The sequence below is a fragment of the Pristiophorus japonicus genome, chromosome 2 (genome assembly GCF_044704955.1).
Source record: "Pristiophorus japonicus isolate sPriJap1 chromosome 2, sPriJap1.hap1, whole genome shotgun sequence".
Taxonomy (NCBI): domain Eukaryota; kingdom Metazoa; phylum Chordata; class Chondrichthyes; family Pristiophoridae; genus Pristiophorus; species Pristiophorus japonicus.
The window spans coordinates 5,237,479-5,255,092 of NC_091978.1; the positions used below are offsets into that span (position 1 = coordinate 5,237,479).

A 17,614-nucleotide genomic window follows, 5' to 3' on the forward strand; every position below is an offset into this window, starting at 1 on the left:
AGTTGAACACACTGATCATTTGATGCGCATTTTCTGTTATTTTAAACTGCATCTTGTGGTATTTGGAGGAATGTTTTAACTTAAATGAGGCCCCTGTGGTTTTCCCATCCTTTCTGTAACCTTGTTATAACCTAGTTGGTTTAGTGGTTTTCCTTTTGCTTTACAGAATGTAAATGGAAAAGGACGAGTTATTCGAATTAACAATCTTCCAGCTAAAGGTTATAAAGAGGATGACCTGAAAAGGCTGGCAAAGCCCTTTGGACAAGTGTTGAATGTAGTTATCACATTCTCCAGACACCAGGTGAGTGTTGCTCGCTGCTTAATATGTGGTCAACCTGTGCGTGCTGCTTGTATCGGGGTTCGTAACATCGTTCAGGTGATTTTTTTTTTTCCTTGGCCGTTCCTGGTCACATTCTTTGTTGGCAATATTGATTTAAATCAAGACAGACATGGGTAGTGCTCTTAGTTTATCCCCGTTCCTCCTGCATGTTCTGCCTTGTCCCTTTGTTTCCATTTTGGTTTCTGTTCCTTTGCTGACACGGTGAAGATTGCCTGCTGTCAGAAAATAATTAATAAATTAATGTTGCCAACTGAATGTCAGTGGTGTGTTGTGGGAATTATGTAGATCCTATTCTGTGAGGTGAAAGGACGATAAGCGAGACGAACACTGAGCTGCACAGACAAGTTACCTTTGTATACTGGGGCCTCAGCTTTTCAATGACTTGTTAACGACTTGATGAAGAATAGAGTTGCATGTCCAAGTTTGCAGATGACACTAAATTAAGAGGCACAGTAAGTTGTGTAAATGGGAGCAGGAAGTTACAAAGGGACATGGTTAGACTGTGGCAGATATATTGGCTTTGGAGAGGTTACAGTGAGATTCACCAGAATGATACCAGGGCTGAAAGGGTTAAATTGTAGGACCGTTTGCACAAACGTGGCTTGTATTCCCTTGAGTTTAGAAGGTTAACAGGTGATCTAATTGAAGTGTTTAAAATAATAAATGGATTCATTAGGGTGGATATAGAAAGCAATTGCAGATGTATGGCAGCAATTTGAATGGGCGAATTAAGCATGTACAATAAGCATGTCACACAATACAAAAGTGAATTGGCAAGTGTGTTTTTTCCCCCTGCAGTGTAATGGTGTTAATACATTAAATAAGCCTGGTATATAAAACATTTTAGGGTTTCAGTGTTACCTTTTCTGTTACATGATACCCGTTCCAATTTCCTCTTCCTTAAAACATTTTATTTTAATTGTAAGGCGTACCTGGAAATGGCCTGTTCGAAAGCAGCGTCGAAAATGGTGGAGTTTTACAGCCTTTCCACAATCAAGTTGAAAGGAAATGCAATCAGCATGAAAATACTACATCAGTATGTGGATCTGAGTGACATGGTAAGGGGAACCGAAAGGAGTGAAAGTGTTTGAGCCAGTGAGAATCCGACTGCTGGTCTGTTACTGAATGAATAACTTGCATTTATATAGCGCCTTTCACGACCTCAGGACGTCCCAAAGCGCTTTACAGGCAACTAAGTACTTTTGTAGTTTAGTTACTGTTATAATGTGAATGTAAGTTGTGAGGAGGATGCAAAGAGGCCTCCAGACAGGCTCAGTGAGTGGGCAAGAACATGGCAAATGGAATATGATGTGGAGAAATGTGAAGTTAATCCACTTTGGTAGGAAAAATAGAAAAGCAGAATACTTTTTAAATGGTGAGAGATTGGAAAATGTTGGGTGTCCTTGTACACGAATCACAAAGTTAACATGGAGGTACAGCAAGCAATTAAGAAAGCAAATGGTATGTTGGCCTTTATTACAAGAGGATTTGAGTATAAGAGTAAAGACGTCTTATTACAATTATATAGGGCCCTGGTGAGACCACACCCGGGAGTATTGTGCACAGTTTTAGTCTCCTTACCTAAGGAAGGATATACTTGCCATAGACGGAGTGCAACAAAAGGTTCACCAGACTGATGCCTGGGATGGGGGGGATTGTCCTATGAGGAGAAATGGAGCAGACTAGGCCTGTATTCTCTACAGTTTAGAACAATGAGATGATTTCATTGAAACACAAAAAATACTTACAGGGCTTGACAGGTAGATGCAGGGAGGATGTTTCCCCTGACTGGGTGTCTAGAACCAGGGGTCACAGTCTCAGAATAAAGACTCATTTAGGACTGAAATGAGACTTGAACCCACAGCTGCCTTACTCAGAGGTGAGAGTGCTATCCACCGAGCCGCAACTGACAGGTCAAATATCTGGGGTGATTTAAGGACCTTGGAAATTGGAGACTCAAAGCTCTTTAGTAATGTTCCAAGTAGACAGTATAATTACTGATACAATTTATTAACCATCATGAAGATTTTGAAAAAGTGTCACACGTGAGACTTAAAAGGAAAACACGATCCATAGTAGAATGTGGGACTGGGTAAAAGGTTAAATGAGAAGTGGAGTAAATGTAATGTCAAAAGCAAAATACTGTGGATGCTGGAATCTGAAATAAAAACAGAAAATGCTGGAAATACTCAGCAGGTCAGCCAGCAGCTGTGGAGAGAGAAACAGGGTTAACGTTTTGGGTCGATGACCTTTCGAGAGAACTGGCAAATGTTCGAAAAGAGTGCATTCTTCAGCACTGAGCGGGGTGGGGGGGAGATAGAACAAAAGGGAAAGTCTGTGATCGGGTGGAAGGCAGGAGAGATTAGAGACACGAAAGGGGGATGATGCGCCGAATTGAAACCTAGAAAATAGGTGCAGGAGTAGGCTATTCGGCCCTTCGAGCCTGCACCGATGGGAATGATAGAGGTTAGAAAAAGGTTAATCTGGATAGGGTGTGAATGGCGTAGTAATGACCAGCTGCCATTATAGACAAAGGGAAAAAAGGAGAAGAAAAACCTAAGATAGTGGGGGAGGGGGCAAGAAAAGGGAGCCAAAGATTATGCACTGAAATTGTTGAACTAAATGTTGAGTCCAGAAGGCTGTATGAAAGATGAGGTGTTGTTGCTTTATAAATGTAATGTCAAACTGTGTTGAGCTGCTGCGTGGAGTCCCATATGGGCCAGTACTCAGACCTGGATGTCCAAGGCAATTTTTTTCTTCATTCATGGGATGTGGGTGGCGCTGGCATGGCCGGCATTTTTTGCCCATCCCTAATTGCCCCTTGAAAAGGTGGTGGTGGTGGTGAGCCGTCTTCTTGAACCGCTGCAGTCCGTGTGGCGAAGGTACTCCCACAGTGCTGTTAGGGAGGGAGTTCTATTATCCCAGCGACAATGAAGGAATGGCAATATAATTCAAAGTAAGGATGGTGTGTGACTTGTAGGGGAACTTGGAGGTGTTGGTGTTTACCTGCGCCTGCTGCCCTTGTCCTAGGTGGTAGAGGTCGTGGGTTTGGCGGGGGGGAGGGGGTGGGGTTTGCTGCTGAAGAAGCCTTGGCGAGTTGCTGCCAATGCATCTTGTAGAATCGCCAGCTGCCGTGGTGGGATTTGAACTCGTGTCTCTGGATCATTAGTATAGGCTTCTAGATTACTAGTCTAGTAACATAACCACTATGCTACCGTACCCCGTTCTGATCTCTGTGCAACGAAACGCGATGTCGCTGTGTTGGCGAGGGTGCAGAGGGTAACGTGAATGATGTTCAGTGTAACGGGGGATAACTTTCTCCTCAAAGGATTATACATTTTTGGATGAATCTGGCAGGCAGGGTAACTGTGAGAAGGATGGTCTAAATGTATTTGGTTGCTAAGCTGGGAGATTCACGAGTCTGTGGAGCTATACCTCAGCAAGAGTCAGTGGGGGTGAAATTGGTCCATGCCGGTAGTGCAAAACAGACTGATAACGAATTGGCAGTCCTGTTTTACACTCTGCCCTGAAGTCGATGGGAAAGAAAACCGTGCGCAGAATAAAACAGGGCTGCCGATTTGCTATCTGACTGTTTGGCATGAGTGGCGTACACCAATTTCAGTAGATGGGTGATAAAAAGGGAAAGGAAACTATAAACAGTAGATATTTTTATTGTGAAGAAAACCATTAAATGAACATGGCAAACGACTTTACTAGGCTTGAAGCTGTATCAATTACAGCCATGGTGACTGCAAATTGGTCAGGTTATTCATACTCAATTCTTACCTTTTTCTGTCTTCTCCAGGAAGTTATATTTAAAGATATGATTGAAGAATCTGGGTTTAAACCAGATGTAAGTATCTTGCTGCTTCATATGTTTTCAGGAGGGCGGGACCTGACAGTTCAGGGGAGCATTCCCTTAATTTGGTCCATGTATAGGAGATTGCAAATTGATTTTCTTAAATCACAGAATGGACAACAGTGGAAGTGGCCTTAGCAGGCCCAATTGGGAGTGGGGGGTGGGTGGGGGGGTGAGAGAAATAAATCAGGCAGATTCTACAATTGATTGCTATTCAGCAACTGTACTTGGAAAATTAGGATTGGATTGGGATTGTCTGAGACATCTACAAACAAAAGGTCTGCCACCAATCACTGTTTGGACTTGCGCGTGAAGAGTGACCAGAAAGCTGGTGGAGGCGGTGGAAGTGTGCCCTGACCACAGAAGGGACACTGTATGCTTGAGTTGGGAGGCAGCGAAACCTGGTGCCCTGCATTGTCTTAAAATTCCTGATACAAGCTGTATTGCGACTGCACCGTGTTGCTCATCACCTCTTGATTGTTTACCTCGTTTTATTTCCTTGGTCTCCTCGTTCTCTTTACGTAGGCCGGGTGCACTATATATGACCATTTAGCTCACATAAGCAATCTACCCGAGGACGGCTATACAGAAGTCGACATCCTGTGTGTTGCTTTTCGATTCGGAAGGGTGAAGGATTCCATGTTCCTGAAGCCACACAACAAGGTAAACGCCTCCACGGCTGCATCATTTTTCTGTGCATTTGTTTCTTTTTGTATCCTCCTTGGAAGGGGTTGGGGTAAGTTAGAAGGGCTTCTTGGGGCTGTGTTGACTGTACAATGACACATGATAAATGCTTATTGATGAGGCGATCTGCTGTGGCTGGCTGACTCATCCAATACTGAGCCAGGAAGGTCTACAGTACCCCAGGGTGCTGTGGATTGACCAGCTGGCCTGGCTTGTTGCCAGGATCTGGTCGCTGGAGTTGTGGCTCTTGCCACTTGTGTTCTGTGCTGGCCGGCTGTGTCATTTACTGCCAGTTAAATTCCAGCTGTGCTCCTGTGCACGCTTGTGCGGCCCAGTCAAGCCGTGGCTGTTGCCAACCTGAGCTAAGTTTAGGTTTAAGTGAACCGTGACCCCTTTGGGGAGGAGCAATGTGCATTTCCACATCCGACAATGGAAGCACTACCTCTGTGAATTTCTGAGTAGCAGAGTTTGGAGGTCTCAGGCGTAACAATGAGTTGACTGTGTCAGACCTTACTTCTAGGGGGATCAAGGGGTATGGCGAGAAAGCAGGGATGGGGTACTGAAGTTGCATGTTCAGCCATGAACTCATTGAATGGCAGTGCAGGCTCGAAGGGCCGAATGGCCTACTCCTGCACCTATTTTCTATGTTTCTATGAGATGGAATGGAAGCAGTAGGACCTGATTTGTTGCAAACTGAGTACCAACCAAGTTAAATAGGAGGCTATTCCGCTCGGTGTAGTTTTGAGGATGACTCCTGTTACATTATGATGATTAACTACCATAAGAGGCGAAATGCCCTGCAATCTGAATTGCAGCCTTACTAATGACCATCATTGGCAGCGGTGCTGCCGTGCCTGTTTCTTTAGCCATCAAACTGATTAAAAAATATATATATATATATGTTTATACAATTGGAAGCCTACTCAACTTTGAGATCGTTCCATCAAATTCTGTAACTGCAAGAAAAGTGTCTGAGCTCCCCTGGTGGCTCAGTTAGTAAGGATGCTGCACAGTGTTGAATTGAGCCATACAGACCAGGGGTCACAAGTTTAATGCCTGGTTTGTGTTGTGGTGACTGATCGCCGCCAGTGTTAGTCAGGTTGCTAAGATTGGCCTCCTGTCTGGTCTAAGGATTGGAAAAATCAGCCAAGGTTCCTGCTCATGATCCCGATCCAGTGACCAATTCTGGGAACTGTGCTGTTTGGGGCCAGGTGTACTGAGGATAGCGTATGCAGTGTGAGGGTCCCATGGTGCTGTAAATTGATGATTTGCATTAGGGGACTTCGAGTTGGATAAAATCCTAATTGTAACTCGCTGTCCTGTCGACACTGTTTAACCCTGTCTTGTGCTGTGTTTGCTGCAGGTCCTGCTACAGTTGGAGAGTGGGAATGCTGCCACATCTATGTGCAACTTTTTCGGAGAAATTCCTCATGACTTCCATGGAAAAACTCTGGAATTCTCTCTGTCTCCGAATGCAGGAATACAGCCAGAGGTATGTGTTTTGAGGGTGTTTAACCACATTTGTTTAATAGAGATGTAGACAGCGCTGCTTGATTCTTTTTTTTCCCCCAGGAGAGGTAGGAAAAAGAACAGGGGATTGGCAGGTTGGTGGGAGTCTGTGATAGAATAATCACGCGTGGACTCTGCATAGAGTGGGCTTGATGGGCTGAATAGCCTTCTCTCACTCCAGGCTTAACTCCTGAGTGTGTGTGTATATGTGTGCGTGCGAGAGAGCAGCTGTTCCAGGTAGATGTGACGAACAGCCACTTTAAATCTCCCAAGTCATTCTACGCCTGCGTTTGTCCAGTATACTCAGTCAGTGAGAAGTTGCCAGAGAGCACATCCTAAGAAAACTGTATCCAAGCTGAAGCCTTCCTATGGCTGGTGCCTTGTGTTGTGACTTCTTGTATTGCCTGTAATCTGTTGAACTGCATTTCTGAAACGCTGTAGCACTTGCTAGGCAAGCATCTGATGATGTTTCATTTTTATTTTTGACAAGGTAAATGTGGATTTACTGCTGACGTGAGGAGTCAGTTGAGTAGCCCAGTTGGGTGATGGTCTGTGGGGAAGAATGTGTCTCTGAATGGGATTCTTGAGGAAATGTCAAATCCTTAAGAGTCAAGAGATTATTCCTCCTCCTCCCCAAAAACAGGGATTGGGCAGGTTGTAAACTAGACTCTTCCCTTTTTAGCCTTTGATGGCTGACCTCTTGACCTTGCCGTAAGTATAGCTTTCCATTTCTATACCATTTCGGTCACAGCCAATAAGAAGTCTCTGACTCATTTAATCTTTTATCTTCATTACAGCTTGACTTCACCAGCGACAGTCAAACTGGATCATACATCGAATCTCCTCTAGTTCAGCAGCCCCGATTGGACAACCCTCCAAGAAATCCTCCACAGGATCCAAATTCAAAGCCGAGTGCAAAACCTAGCCCATGGGTTGGAGCACAGTCAGTCAGCAAGGAACCAAATCCCTGGTGGGGGTGTACCGGACGCTCAATACAATTCATGCCACTTCCCATTGCTAAGCCAATCCGTCAGAATGTGGCACCGGTTCCAGAGAAGTCCACATTTGAGACTATATTGTATGCCACAAAGGCAAAATGGTCATCTGAGCTCCTTCGCTGGGCCGGTGGGCCCCTGAAGGGTTCCCTCGATGACAGGAGTTTCAGCAAACCCATGATCTTCCGAGAGACACCACTAGAATGCCATGTTCTCGTGCCCTTGGCGTTCCGTCTTCCACTGAGTCCGGAACACCAGAACCGTCTCCGATTCCATGTGGGCATTCCTAACATCCCTGCTGTTCTTGCTCCTGAGCTCAACCAGCCGATATTTGATATGCTTGTCTCAAAGCACATTGTCTCCTGCAGAGAAGATCTTGACAAGTTGTTGGGTGTGGTGGAAGCAACCCGTTCCATCCAGTCAAGGGTGACTGAAAGTGTAAGCCCCCTCATTTTAGCCGCCCAGAATTTCGAGCTGGATAAGCGGAAGGGTGTTTTTGACTCCCTCTCTCCTAACCAGCTGAAGGAGAAGTTGCTGTCCATGATCACTGCATGTCGTCTGGCGGTAGTTTTAGCTGGGCAGACCTGCACTCTCCTCTCTGAGTTGAGGTCTGATAGGCTGTTACGGGCAACTGGCATGGAAAATATTGCTTCTCGTCCTGTGGATTTTCCCAACCTGTCCACTGGAGACTTATTAGGTCCTCATTTTCTGGACGATCTGACGTGCCGCATGCTAGCAGCGAAGCAAAAGCAACACAAGCCGGCAGCTGCAAAGGAGATGCCACAGAAAAGAACTGCTCCGCCCCAAGGCGCTGGGCCTCAATTTGCGACCCGTGGTAAGCCCTCACCTTCTCCACTTAAAACATATTAGAGTTAGCTTGTGTATTTCTGATTTAGGCACTTTGTTGCTTTTGATTCTCTTCCGTTCGCAAAAGAAACACCTCCAGACAGATGGGCGACTCTGTTCAAACAACAGGAGAACTGAAAGTTAGTGGAGAAGGTAGCTCTCTGGAAAGCACGATCACTGACGGGTACTTGTGGGCTCCTGGCTTGGATGCTTTCAAAATCAAGACTCACCCCAGCAAGTACAGATACCCCAAGACAGGTGTTTGTAGGGTAACTTGTGGGGCACCATTGCTGTTCACCATAGACGTTTTAGGCAGGGGAAAGTTATTTTCTGGCCATGGGAACTTTAAGGGTACCTGTCAGTGATGGCATCTTGAAGAGTTAGCTTCTGTACTCTTCGCCCTGGAGCAAACTGAACTTAATCTCACAGGCACCAACTTGTCAACCAAAATGGCTGTAGCTACAGTAGGGGTGTAGATTCTGATTGTAACTAAGAATATGCTTGGATTTATGTTGGGAATTAGGAACTCGAGTGTGCTTCATCTTTAGCCTTTTGCTGTCAGTGCTTCAGCAGGGCAAATTTTTTTTTAAAGGCGTAAACTAGATCAGGGTCAGTTTCTTTGAAGACTGCCCTTATTCCAAATCTGCTGTAGGAGAAGGACATATCCCCATTTTGTAGGCCTGGGCCCTGGAGGTGAAATTCCAGTGGACAGGGACCAGTTATTGTTGTCGAATTCTTAACTCTTTAAAACCTACCAATTTGACCAAGCTTTTTGTCACTTAGCTTAGTATCTCCTCCTTTGGCCCAGTGTCAGTTTTTTTCTGATTACTGTGAAGCTTGGGGACGTTTTCCGACATTAACAGTGCTGGATAAATGCCAGTTATTGATGTGTTGACTTCCTAAAAGATTGCTGGTATTCATTTATTGGCTAGGTATGGTCAATCGCTTACTAACACTCAGCCCATGCCTCACCAAGTGTCCATTGATTTCATCCCATTCTAGAAGTTTACCTTCATGCGAGGTAAGACTAAGAATCATAGAATGATATAGCACAGAAGGAGGCCATTCTGCTCATCATGCCTATGCTCTCTTTGGTAGAGTTATCTAATTAGTCCCACTCCCCTGCTGTTTCCCCATAACCCTGTAATTTTTTCCCATCAAATATTTATCTGATTCCCTTTTAAAAGTTACTATTGAATCTGCTTCCACCACCCTTTCAGACACTGCGTTCCAGATCACAACAACTCGCTGTGAAAAAAATGTTTCCTCACATCGCCTCTGGTTCTTTTGCCAATCTGTGTCCTGTCACTGGAACAGTTTCTCCTTATTTGCTTGATCAAAACCCTTCATGATTTTTTGATGTCAAATCCCATCATTTCAAGGCTTATCCTCTTCCCTTCTTATGAGAGGAGACGTAACATTGCCAACCTTAAGTTTTTTGGCACAGTTCCCATCTCCTCCAAAAGTTTGTTTACAATTCTAGTTCGTTCCTGCACTATCTCAGCCCAAGACCACCTCTATTCGCGGATGATACCAGATCTGGGGTCCTCTATTTTCAGTCCCGTTAATTTTTTTCTGATACAATTCCATTTTAACTCTAGAAATAGAACCACAGAAGGAGGAGCCCCACCTGCCCATAGTGTCTGCGCCAGCTCTTTGCTAGAGCAATTCAATAGTTCTATGTTTTTTAAATTCTCCGCCCTTGCGCTGACCCCGGAGCCCTATATCTTGCTTTGCTTCAAATATTTATCCAATTTTCTTTTAAAAGATGAAGGGCTGGATTTTCGGCTTTTCTATTTTCGGGGCGATAATGGCGATGGGACAGGAATAGTTTGCGCTTTAGTACTTTAGTATTTAAGTTTGATCATCTCGGCCCTGCGTCGGGGGGGGTGGGGGCGCGCAGTGCTAGGGGAGGCGTTGTACACCTCTCGACGCAAGGAAGGGAAACTCCCAAGCTAAACAGCACTCAGGCGTGGGGGTGGACCCCGCTAAAACATTACCCAGGCCACTGCAACACAAATCGCACAAAAATTTAAAACAAAAAATGCTCACACTTACTTTTGGAGTGCATTACCTTCCTCTCCACCACCGGCATCATGGGACCGCTCTGATTTCCCAGGCGGTCACTGCAGGCGCACTTCTGGGCGGACGGGTCGGGCAGGTGCTCAAGCTCTCGCCAGGGGCGTTGCACACCCAGCGCAGCTCTTCCCGGAGGTGCTGCACGTCGCCGCCGCAAAACCCGACCGGAGGATCGTGATGGGGCGCTGGAGACATCACCGCCACCTTTCAAGCCTCTCCGGGGCAAAAGCCGGAGCGCAAAGGACCAGAAAATCCAGCCCGAAGTGTTCTCTGCTGCACCCCTCTCTGCGGCAAAGTATTCCATGCTCCAACAACCTTCTGTGTAAATACATTTCTCCTGGCCCCTCTCTATGATGATTTTAAGTCATGACTCCTTGTCACTGACTCCCCACTCAGAGGAAATAGTCTTTCCCTGTTCACAAAACCCGTAATAATTTTAAAAACTTTTAAAATCTACTCTTAACCTCTGCTCCAGTGGAAATAGCCCCAGTATCTTGAGTTTTTCGTCATAACTATAGTTCCTCATCCCTGGTGAATCTACACTGTCTGCTCTCAGTGACTTTAATATGTTTTATGTAATAAGGCTCCCAAAACTGCGCACAGTCTCTAACTGGCCTAACCAATGTTTTGTACAAATTAATTATTAATTCTATACTCTTGTACTCTATGGCCCTATTTATAAAACCCAAAATCTATTGACCTTTTTTATGACTTTATCAACAATCACACTTGCATGGAATTCTATTTTTTGAACCTCTGGATGTCTCAGTTTCCCTTCCCATTATAAATGTATATTTCCATTTATCTCCAGTTAAATATTTATCTCCAGTATTGGCTCTTCCACAACCTTCTCTGGTATTCTACAGTCACTCTCTCACCTTCCTCTGTAAACAGTGAGGTGAAATATTATTAAACACCTCTGTTCCCTAATTCCACTGTAGGATGGACCTCATTGTCTCTCTCTTGGAGATGAAGGGGGCCATATTGTACTGAAACTATCCTTTTCGCATGTGCCGATAAAGGCTCTTGCTGTTTTGCTTCATGTTGAATGCCAACCTTCTTTCACGCCTCCCCTTAATCGCTCCCTGTTCAACCATGGAGTGGATTACAGCCAGACCAATCTTGCCCTCACCCAACCCTGCACACACTGCTGAATGAGACAGTAGTAGCCCTGGAAGCGTTTTGCCTTCCTTCCTCGGACACTGAAGCCAATTGTAATGTTCCCACATTCAGATCATTCAGATTCACCACAGGCCCAAGATCCAACCTTGTGACCACCTTGGTCTGAGTGGCTTACATTGGAGAGACGATTGGAGGCTCCCTTGGAATCAACACATTCACAAGGAGGCGTGCACTGTAGGACTGAGTTTACTGTTTTTTTTCTCCCCCAGTGTAGGTAGCACTTTGCTTCCTTCCCTGATATCCTTAGTTCAGCATGCTGTGCGGAGAATCATGGGCTTTAACTCTCGTGCCGTTAATAGTGTCGCATTTAGATAAATTTGAGACTCTGCCCCGGTGGGAGCCTCGTTCGATGGGAATGCCAATATGGGAATCGGGTGCAGGAGCCAGCATGCTGGATTATGGGCACCCCCAAATTTTCCAGTTCATTTTAATGGACAAAAATTGGGAGTGCAGTGAACAGAGAACATGTTCGTCTGAATCTCATGAGTTTGAAGATTTACCCTCTTGGAACGTAACATGTGAAATATGAGCAGGCGTAGGCCATACGGCCGCTCGATCCTTCTCCAGCATTTAATAAGATCATGGTTAAACTGCATCAATTCAACTTTCCTGGCCTGTCCCCATATTCCTTCATTCCCTTAGTGCCCATAAATCCATCAATCTCGGTCTTGAATATACTCAACAATTGAGCATCCACAGCCCTTTGGAGTAGAGAATTCCAAAGATTCACAATTCTGAGTGAAGAAATTTCTCCTTGCCTCAGTCCTAAATGGCCGACCCTCTTATCCTGACACTATGCCCCCTGGTCGTAGACTCTCCAGCCAGGGGAAACAACCTCCCAGCGTCTACCCTGTCAGTCCCCTTCAAAATCTTGTGTTTCAGACTTCTCATTCTTCTAAACTCCAGAGAGTATAGGCTCAATCTCTCATAGGACATCCTCTCAACCCAGGGATCAATCTAGTGAACCTATTGATTTGACAGATCGGTATTAAGATTTAGAAAAAGAACAGATTATTGCTTTGATTATGCACAAGTGCTGCAGTGCGGTGGGTATTGTTAGTTGAGCTGTTGCTACAGACCGCTGGTGGATTTTGAGATCTGTTCATTTTTCATGGGTGTTGGTGCATTCTTGTCATTGAAAACTGCTTTTAAATGACAAGATCCAGGTGATGCAGTGAATTCGTCACTGACCTGGGTTCAAGTTCAGCCCAGACTAGGAAAAAAATGTCCTTAAACTGCTGGCTATAAGTATCTTATCTGAATTTACAGTGTCAGTCCAGTTCCTAGTGAAGATGTGTACACAGCACAAATTGGGATTATGGCACTAACTTGACGGTGTCTGGCATTGGAGGTGGAAGAATGCCACATGTACAGTAGATACTGCCTCCTCTGGAGGAGGCACTCAGGCACATTGTTGGAACAATGTGGCTGGAGCTTTACTCTGTATCTAACCCATACTGCACCTCGCCCTGGGAGTGTTAGGGACAGTGTAGAGGGAGCTTTACTCTGTATCTAACCCATACTGCACCTCGCCCTGGGAGTGTTAGGGACAGTGTAGAGGGAGCTTTACTCTGTATCTAACCCCGTGCTGTTCTTGATCTGGGAGTGTTTGATGGGACAGTGTAGAGGGAGCTTTACTATGTATCTAACCCTGTGCTGTACCAGCCCTGGGAGTGTTGGGGACAGTGTAGAGGGAGCTTTACTCTGTATCTAACCCATACTGTACCTGCCCTGGGAGTGTTTGATGGGACAGTGTCAAGAGAGCTTTACTCTCTAGGAATCTAACCCATGCTGTCCCTGCCCTGGGAATGTTTGGGACAGTGTGGAGGAAGCTTTATAACTGTACTTAAGCACACTTGATGCCTGAAATGGACAGTTTTTGGTTGCACACCACCAACATCCTCACCTTTATTAAACAGTGTTTGCAGAATCTAAACCTCAGTGAGCCCATCAACCTCTATTCAGGCAGGGACCCATCCAAATCTTCTGTTACATTTTGTCTGGAGGTGTTTCAACACAGCTGCATATGGTTAGACATGGTGCCGACCGTCTTCAGGCAGCTCGCTACTGTCGCAAATTCTAAGTAGAATGGATTTGTTCTTCGTGGTGCGTTTAGGTCTCATCATGATTCTGAATCTCTACTTACTTCACCAGATTGTCTAGTGGGCTGCACTATTGGAAGACAGTAGCTTTAGTGGGAAATGGCCGTGTGACAATAGCTGATGTGAAAATAAGATGCTTGGTGCATCTTCCTTGCTGCCATTAAAACCTGCATTTATCACACTGAAGAATTCAAGAGTTGTTCCCAGCGAGCGACTGGCAACCAACTGCTGATCTCACAAAATCTCTGCCCTTCAAGCCAGCGGTGTGTTGAAACCACTTCCACCTTCAGGAACTATGCTTCACTACAACCCTGACTGAGGTGACGAAAGTCTCCTCTCTCTGCTGGTTGGAAGGGTCCCAAACAAAATGAATTTCTGTCATTCTCATTCCAGGTTCTAGTGAGTACAAGTCCATGCTACGCCATTGCCCAGCATTGGGCAGTCTCGCTCAGAGAGGCCACAGTGAAATGGCTGGTGTGAGAAATGGACGTGTCACACTGGTGCACTAGAGTGTGCTCGCACGAGTTGGTGCAGAATGGAGGGAGCTTTACTCTGCGTCCAACCAACTGATAACTGGCCTGGAATTACTTGATGTGTGACACTGGGTGCAGACAAGAATGGGGACTGCTGCTGACAGAGTGACCAGCACTGGCAGGACACTGGCTGCCAAAGTGTAAACATCTTGCAACATTGTATTTGAGAAAAATGGGGATTTCACGCATATCACATCGTGGTAAACCTCTTCTCCTGGAATGCAATGTTGAGCACAGTTCCTTCCCCCAGTCATTTTATCTGTGTTTTCCTTTCTTCAGGGAAAAAGGCTCGTAAATGAGGCTCTTGCAGCAGTGATGAAGATGAGAAACTCGCAAAACCCATGCACATTCTGTGAGGAACCAGGGCTCAACAAAAAAGAAAACTCTGCTCAAGTTTTTTAAAACTAACCATTACCCTGTCTAATAAACAGGCAGTCTGGACAGTTAGTACAGGCAAATGCTGTACTCGACACACTAAGGATGTAATGTCGTGAACTTCAAATTATCCTGAATTGATAGGCTGGCTACAGTCCGTTATAATTGTTGCAGTAATTGTCTTTTCGTCAGTTAGCGATGTGCATTTTGGGTTATGCTCCTTATTTACAGAATTTGCATTAATGTATTCCTTAGTTCCAATGGTTCTAAAATAAACGACCACCTTAGACAATGGTTGCTCCAATTCGTCTTGCTTTCACTGCTAATTTGGTCTGTTTAACCTAGAGGCACTTTCTAGACATTAAGGTGGTCCACTTGCTGAGCACATACTTGATGTGTGCATTAGAGGGAATGAGTAAAGTTAATTGTTTTTTTTCTGCTGCTGGTTTATGCGAGGAATATATTATGTGAAAGTGACTTTCATTTGTTCCTGAGTTATGGGTGACGCTGGCAAGGCTACATTTATTGCCAATGTCTTGTGTCCCGAAGAAGGTTAGTACTGGGCCTTCTACGTTGCAACTGTTTGTACAACTGACTAACTACTGGACCGCTTTAAAAGTTAGCCCATGTAGTGTGGGGCCAGTGTCTGTGTAGGTCCGAATCGATAGGTGTAGCACACTTCTGTTTCTGAAGGGCATTGGCTAATCACTTGGCTCTGGACAGCAGTCTGGCAGCTTTTATGTTTTTTTTTCCTCTGGTGCCCGCTCAGAAATTCAGATTTATTGAGTTCAATTTCACTACTTGCCATGTTGGGATTTGCTACTCTAGTAGCATAATCACAATACCAGACCTATAAATCACTTCCCATTACCTGGTTAGGAATCGCAAGCAAGTTGCCTGCATTATTCAATCAGGTGCTGAACTGTTCAGATTGCATGGGTAGGTCATAGTTAACCGGTAACAAACCTCAAACCTCATGCATACAAAAGCCATGAAAACCCTTGTAGCTATGCTTCCTAATATAATCTTTGCAGTATAATCCACCTTTCATATGAGACGTTAAACCGAGGACTCGTTTACCCCCTAGGGTGCATCCCATGGCATTATTCAAAGTTTTCCCCGGTCACCTAGACAATATTTATCCCACAATCAGCATAATTTAAAAAAAATGATCTGGTCATTATCTCATTGCTGTTTGTGGGACCTTGCTAATAGCTAATTGGCTGTGACGTTTTCTACATTACATCAGTGACTACGCTTCAAAAGTACTTCTTTGGCTGTAGAGAACTTAGGGAAGCTCTAAGGTTGCAACAGGCATTTATACGTAATGCTCCTGTGAAGCACCTACGTTAAAGGTGCTATAAAAGGTGGTGTAAATCTGTGGAATTTGTTGCCTCAGAGACCTGTGGAAGCTGGGATATTGAATAAATTTAAGACAGAAACAGACAGTTTCTTTAACAATAAAGGGTTATTTATGGGAAGCGGGCAGGGAAGTGGACCTGAGTCCATGATCAGGTCAGCCATGATCTTACTGAATGGCAGAGCAGGCTCGAGGGGCTGTATGGCCTACTCCTGCTCCTATTTCTTATGTTATATAAATACACGTTATAAGCTCTGGAAATCCCTCACTAAGCCTCTCCGCCTCTCTACCTCTCTTTCCTCATTTAAGACACTCCTTAAAACCTACCTCTTTGACCAAACTTTTGGTCATCTGCCCTAATTTCCTATGTGTTTCGGTGTCAATTTTATGTTTTCTAACACTTCTGTGAATCGCCTTGGGACGTTTTACTATGTTGAAGGTGCTATATAAGTACAAGCAAGCTGTTATATAAATGTAAGTCATTTTTTCTTTGCTTATAGTATCATAACTCAAATCTGAATAAGCAAGGTAAAATTAAGAAATCTTAATGAAAAATCAAGAGGAATTCCTCCCACCACTCCCCCAAAGGTTAAATAAAGTTAAGGAATAAATTACCAAAGAGGGATAGTGAAACACTGTAAATAGTTTCATGAGGCATTTAGACGGGTTCATGTTCAGAGGAATATGTTTTTTTTTAAATGAGGGAGCAAAAGGGTAGGTCGGGTGGACTGTTCAGCCAAGGACTAATTGAGATACGGAATAAGTTAAATCATAGAAAGAACATAGAAATTTACAGCATGGAAAGAGGCCATTTCGGTCCATCATGTCCATGATAGCCGACCAAGAGCTATCCAGCCTAATCCCACTTTCCAACTCTTGGTCCGTAGCCCTGTAGGTTACGGTGCACATCCAAGTATTTTTTAAATGTGAGGGTTTCTGCCGCTACCACCCTTTCAGGCAGTGAGTTCCAGACCCCCACTAGCCTCTGGATGAAGAAATGTCCCCTCACATCTCCTCTGAACCTCCTCCTTTCCCCCCCCCCCCCCCCCCAATTACTTTAAATCTATGTCCCCTGGTTCTTGACCCCTCTTCCTATCCGCTCTATCCAGGCTCCTCTTCATTTTATACACCTCAGTCAGGTCTCCCCTGAGCCTCCTTTGTTTCAATGAAAACAAACCCAGCATCTGCAATCTTTCCTCGTAGCCAAAATTCTCCATTCCAGGCAACATTCTTGTATATCTCCTCTGCACCCTTTCCAGTGCAATCACATATTTCCTGTAATATGGTGACCAGAACTGCACACAGTACTCCAGCTGTGGCCTAACCAGTGTTTTATACAGTTCAAGCATAACCACCTTCCTTTTATATTCCATGCCTCGACAAATAAAAGCAAGTGTTCCATATGCCGCCATAACCACTTTATCTACCTGACCTACCTTTAGGGATCTGTGGACGTGCACTCCAAGGTCTCTTTGTTCCTCTACACTTTTCAGTGTCGTGCCATTTAATGTGTATTCCCTTGCCTTGTTAGACCTTCCTAAATGCATTTCCTCACACTTATCCAGATTGAAATTCATTTGCCACTGTGCTGCCCACCAAACCAGAACATTGATATCTTCCTGCAATCCGCAGCTTTCTTTTTCTTTATCAACCACACAGCCTATTTTAGTGTCATCTGCAAACTTCTTAATCATACCCCCAACATTCAAGTCCAAGTCACGGGGTAATATATTAGCATGGATAGAGAATT

The 17,614-nt window shown here is 44.7% G+C and overlaps 1 protein-coding gene across 5 annotated transcripts in view; it reads left to right on the forward strand.

The window, feature by feature from the left end:
• The window catches only part of znf638 (zinc finger protein 638), a 207,623-nt gene that overhangs the window by 150,220 nt on the left and 39,789 nt on the right, over positions 1–17,614 (forward strand). For 3 of the 5 annotated variants that reach the window (XM_070866586.1, XM_070866591.1, XM_070866593.1), the window contains exons 12-16: positions 167–301; positions 1,267–1,398; positions 4,146–4,193; positions 4,725–4,862; positions 6,247–6,375. In XM_070866586.1, the coding sequence (XP_070722687.1) occupies positions 167–301; positions 1,267–1,398; positions 4,146–4,193; positions 4,725–4,862; positions 6,247–6,375 (582 nt within the window). The remainder of the gene's footprint in view (positions 1–166; positions 302–1,266; positions 1,399–4,145; positions 4,194–4,724; positions 4,863–6,246; positions 6,376–17,614) is intronic. The other 2 variants (XM_070866594.1, XM_070866597.1) reach the window with 2 other exon arrangements.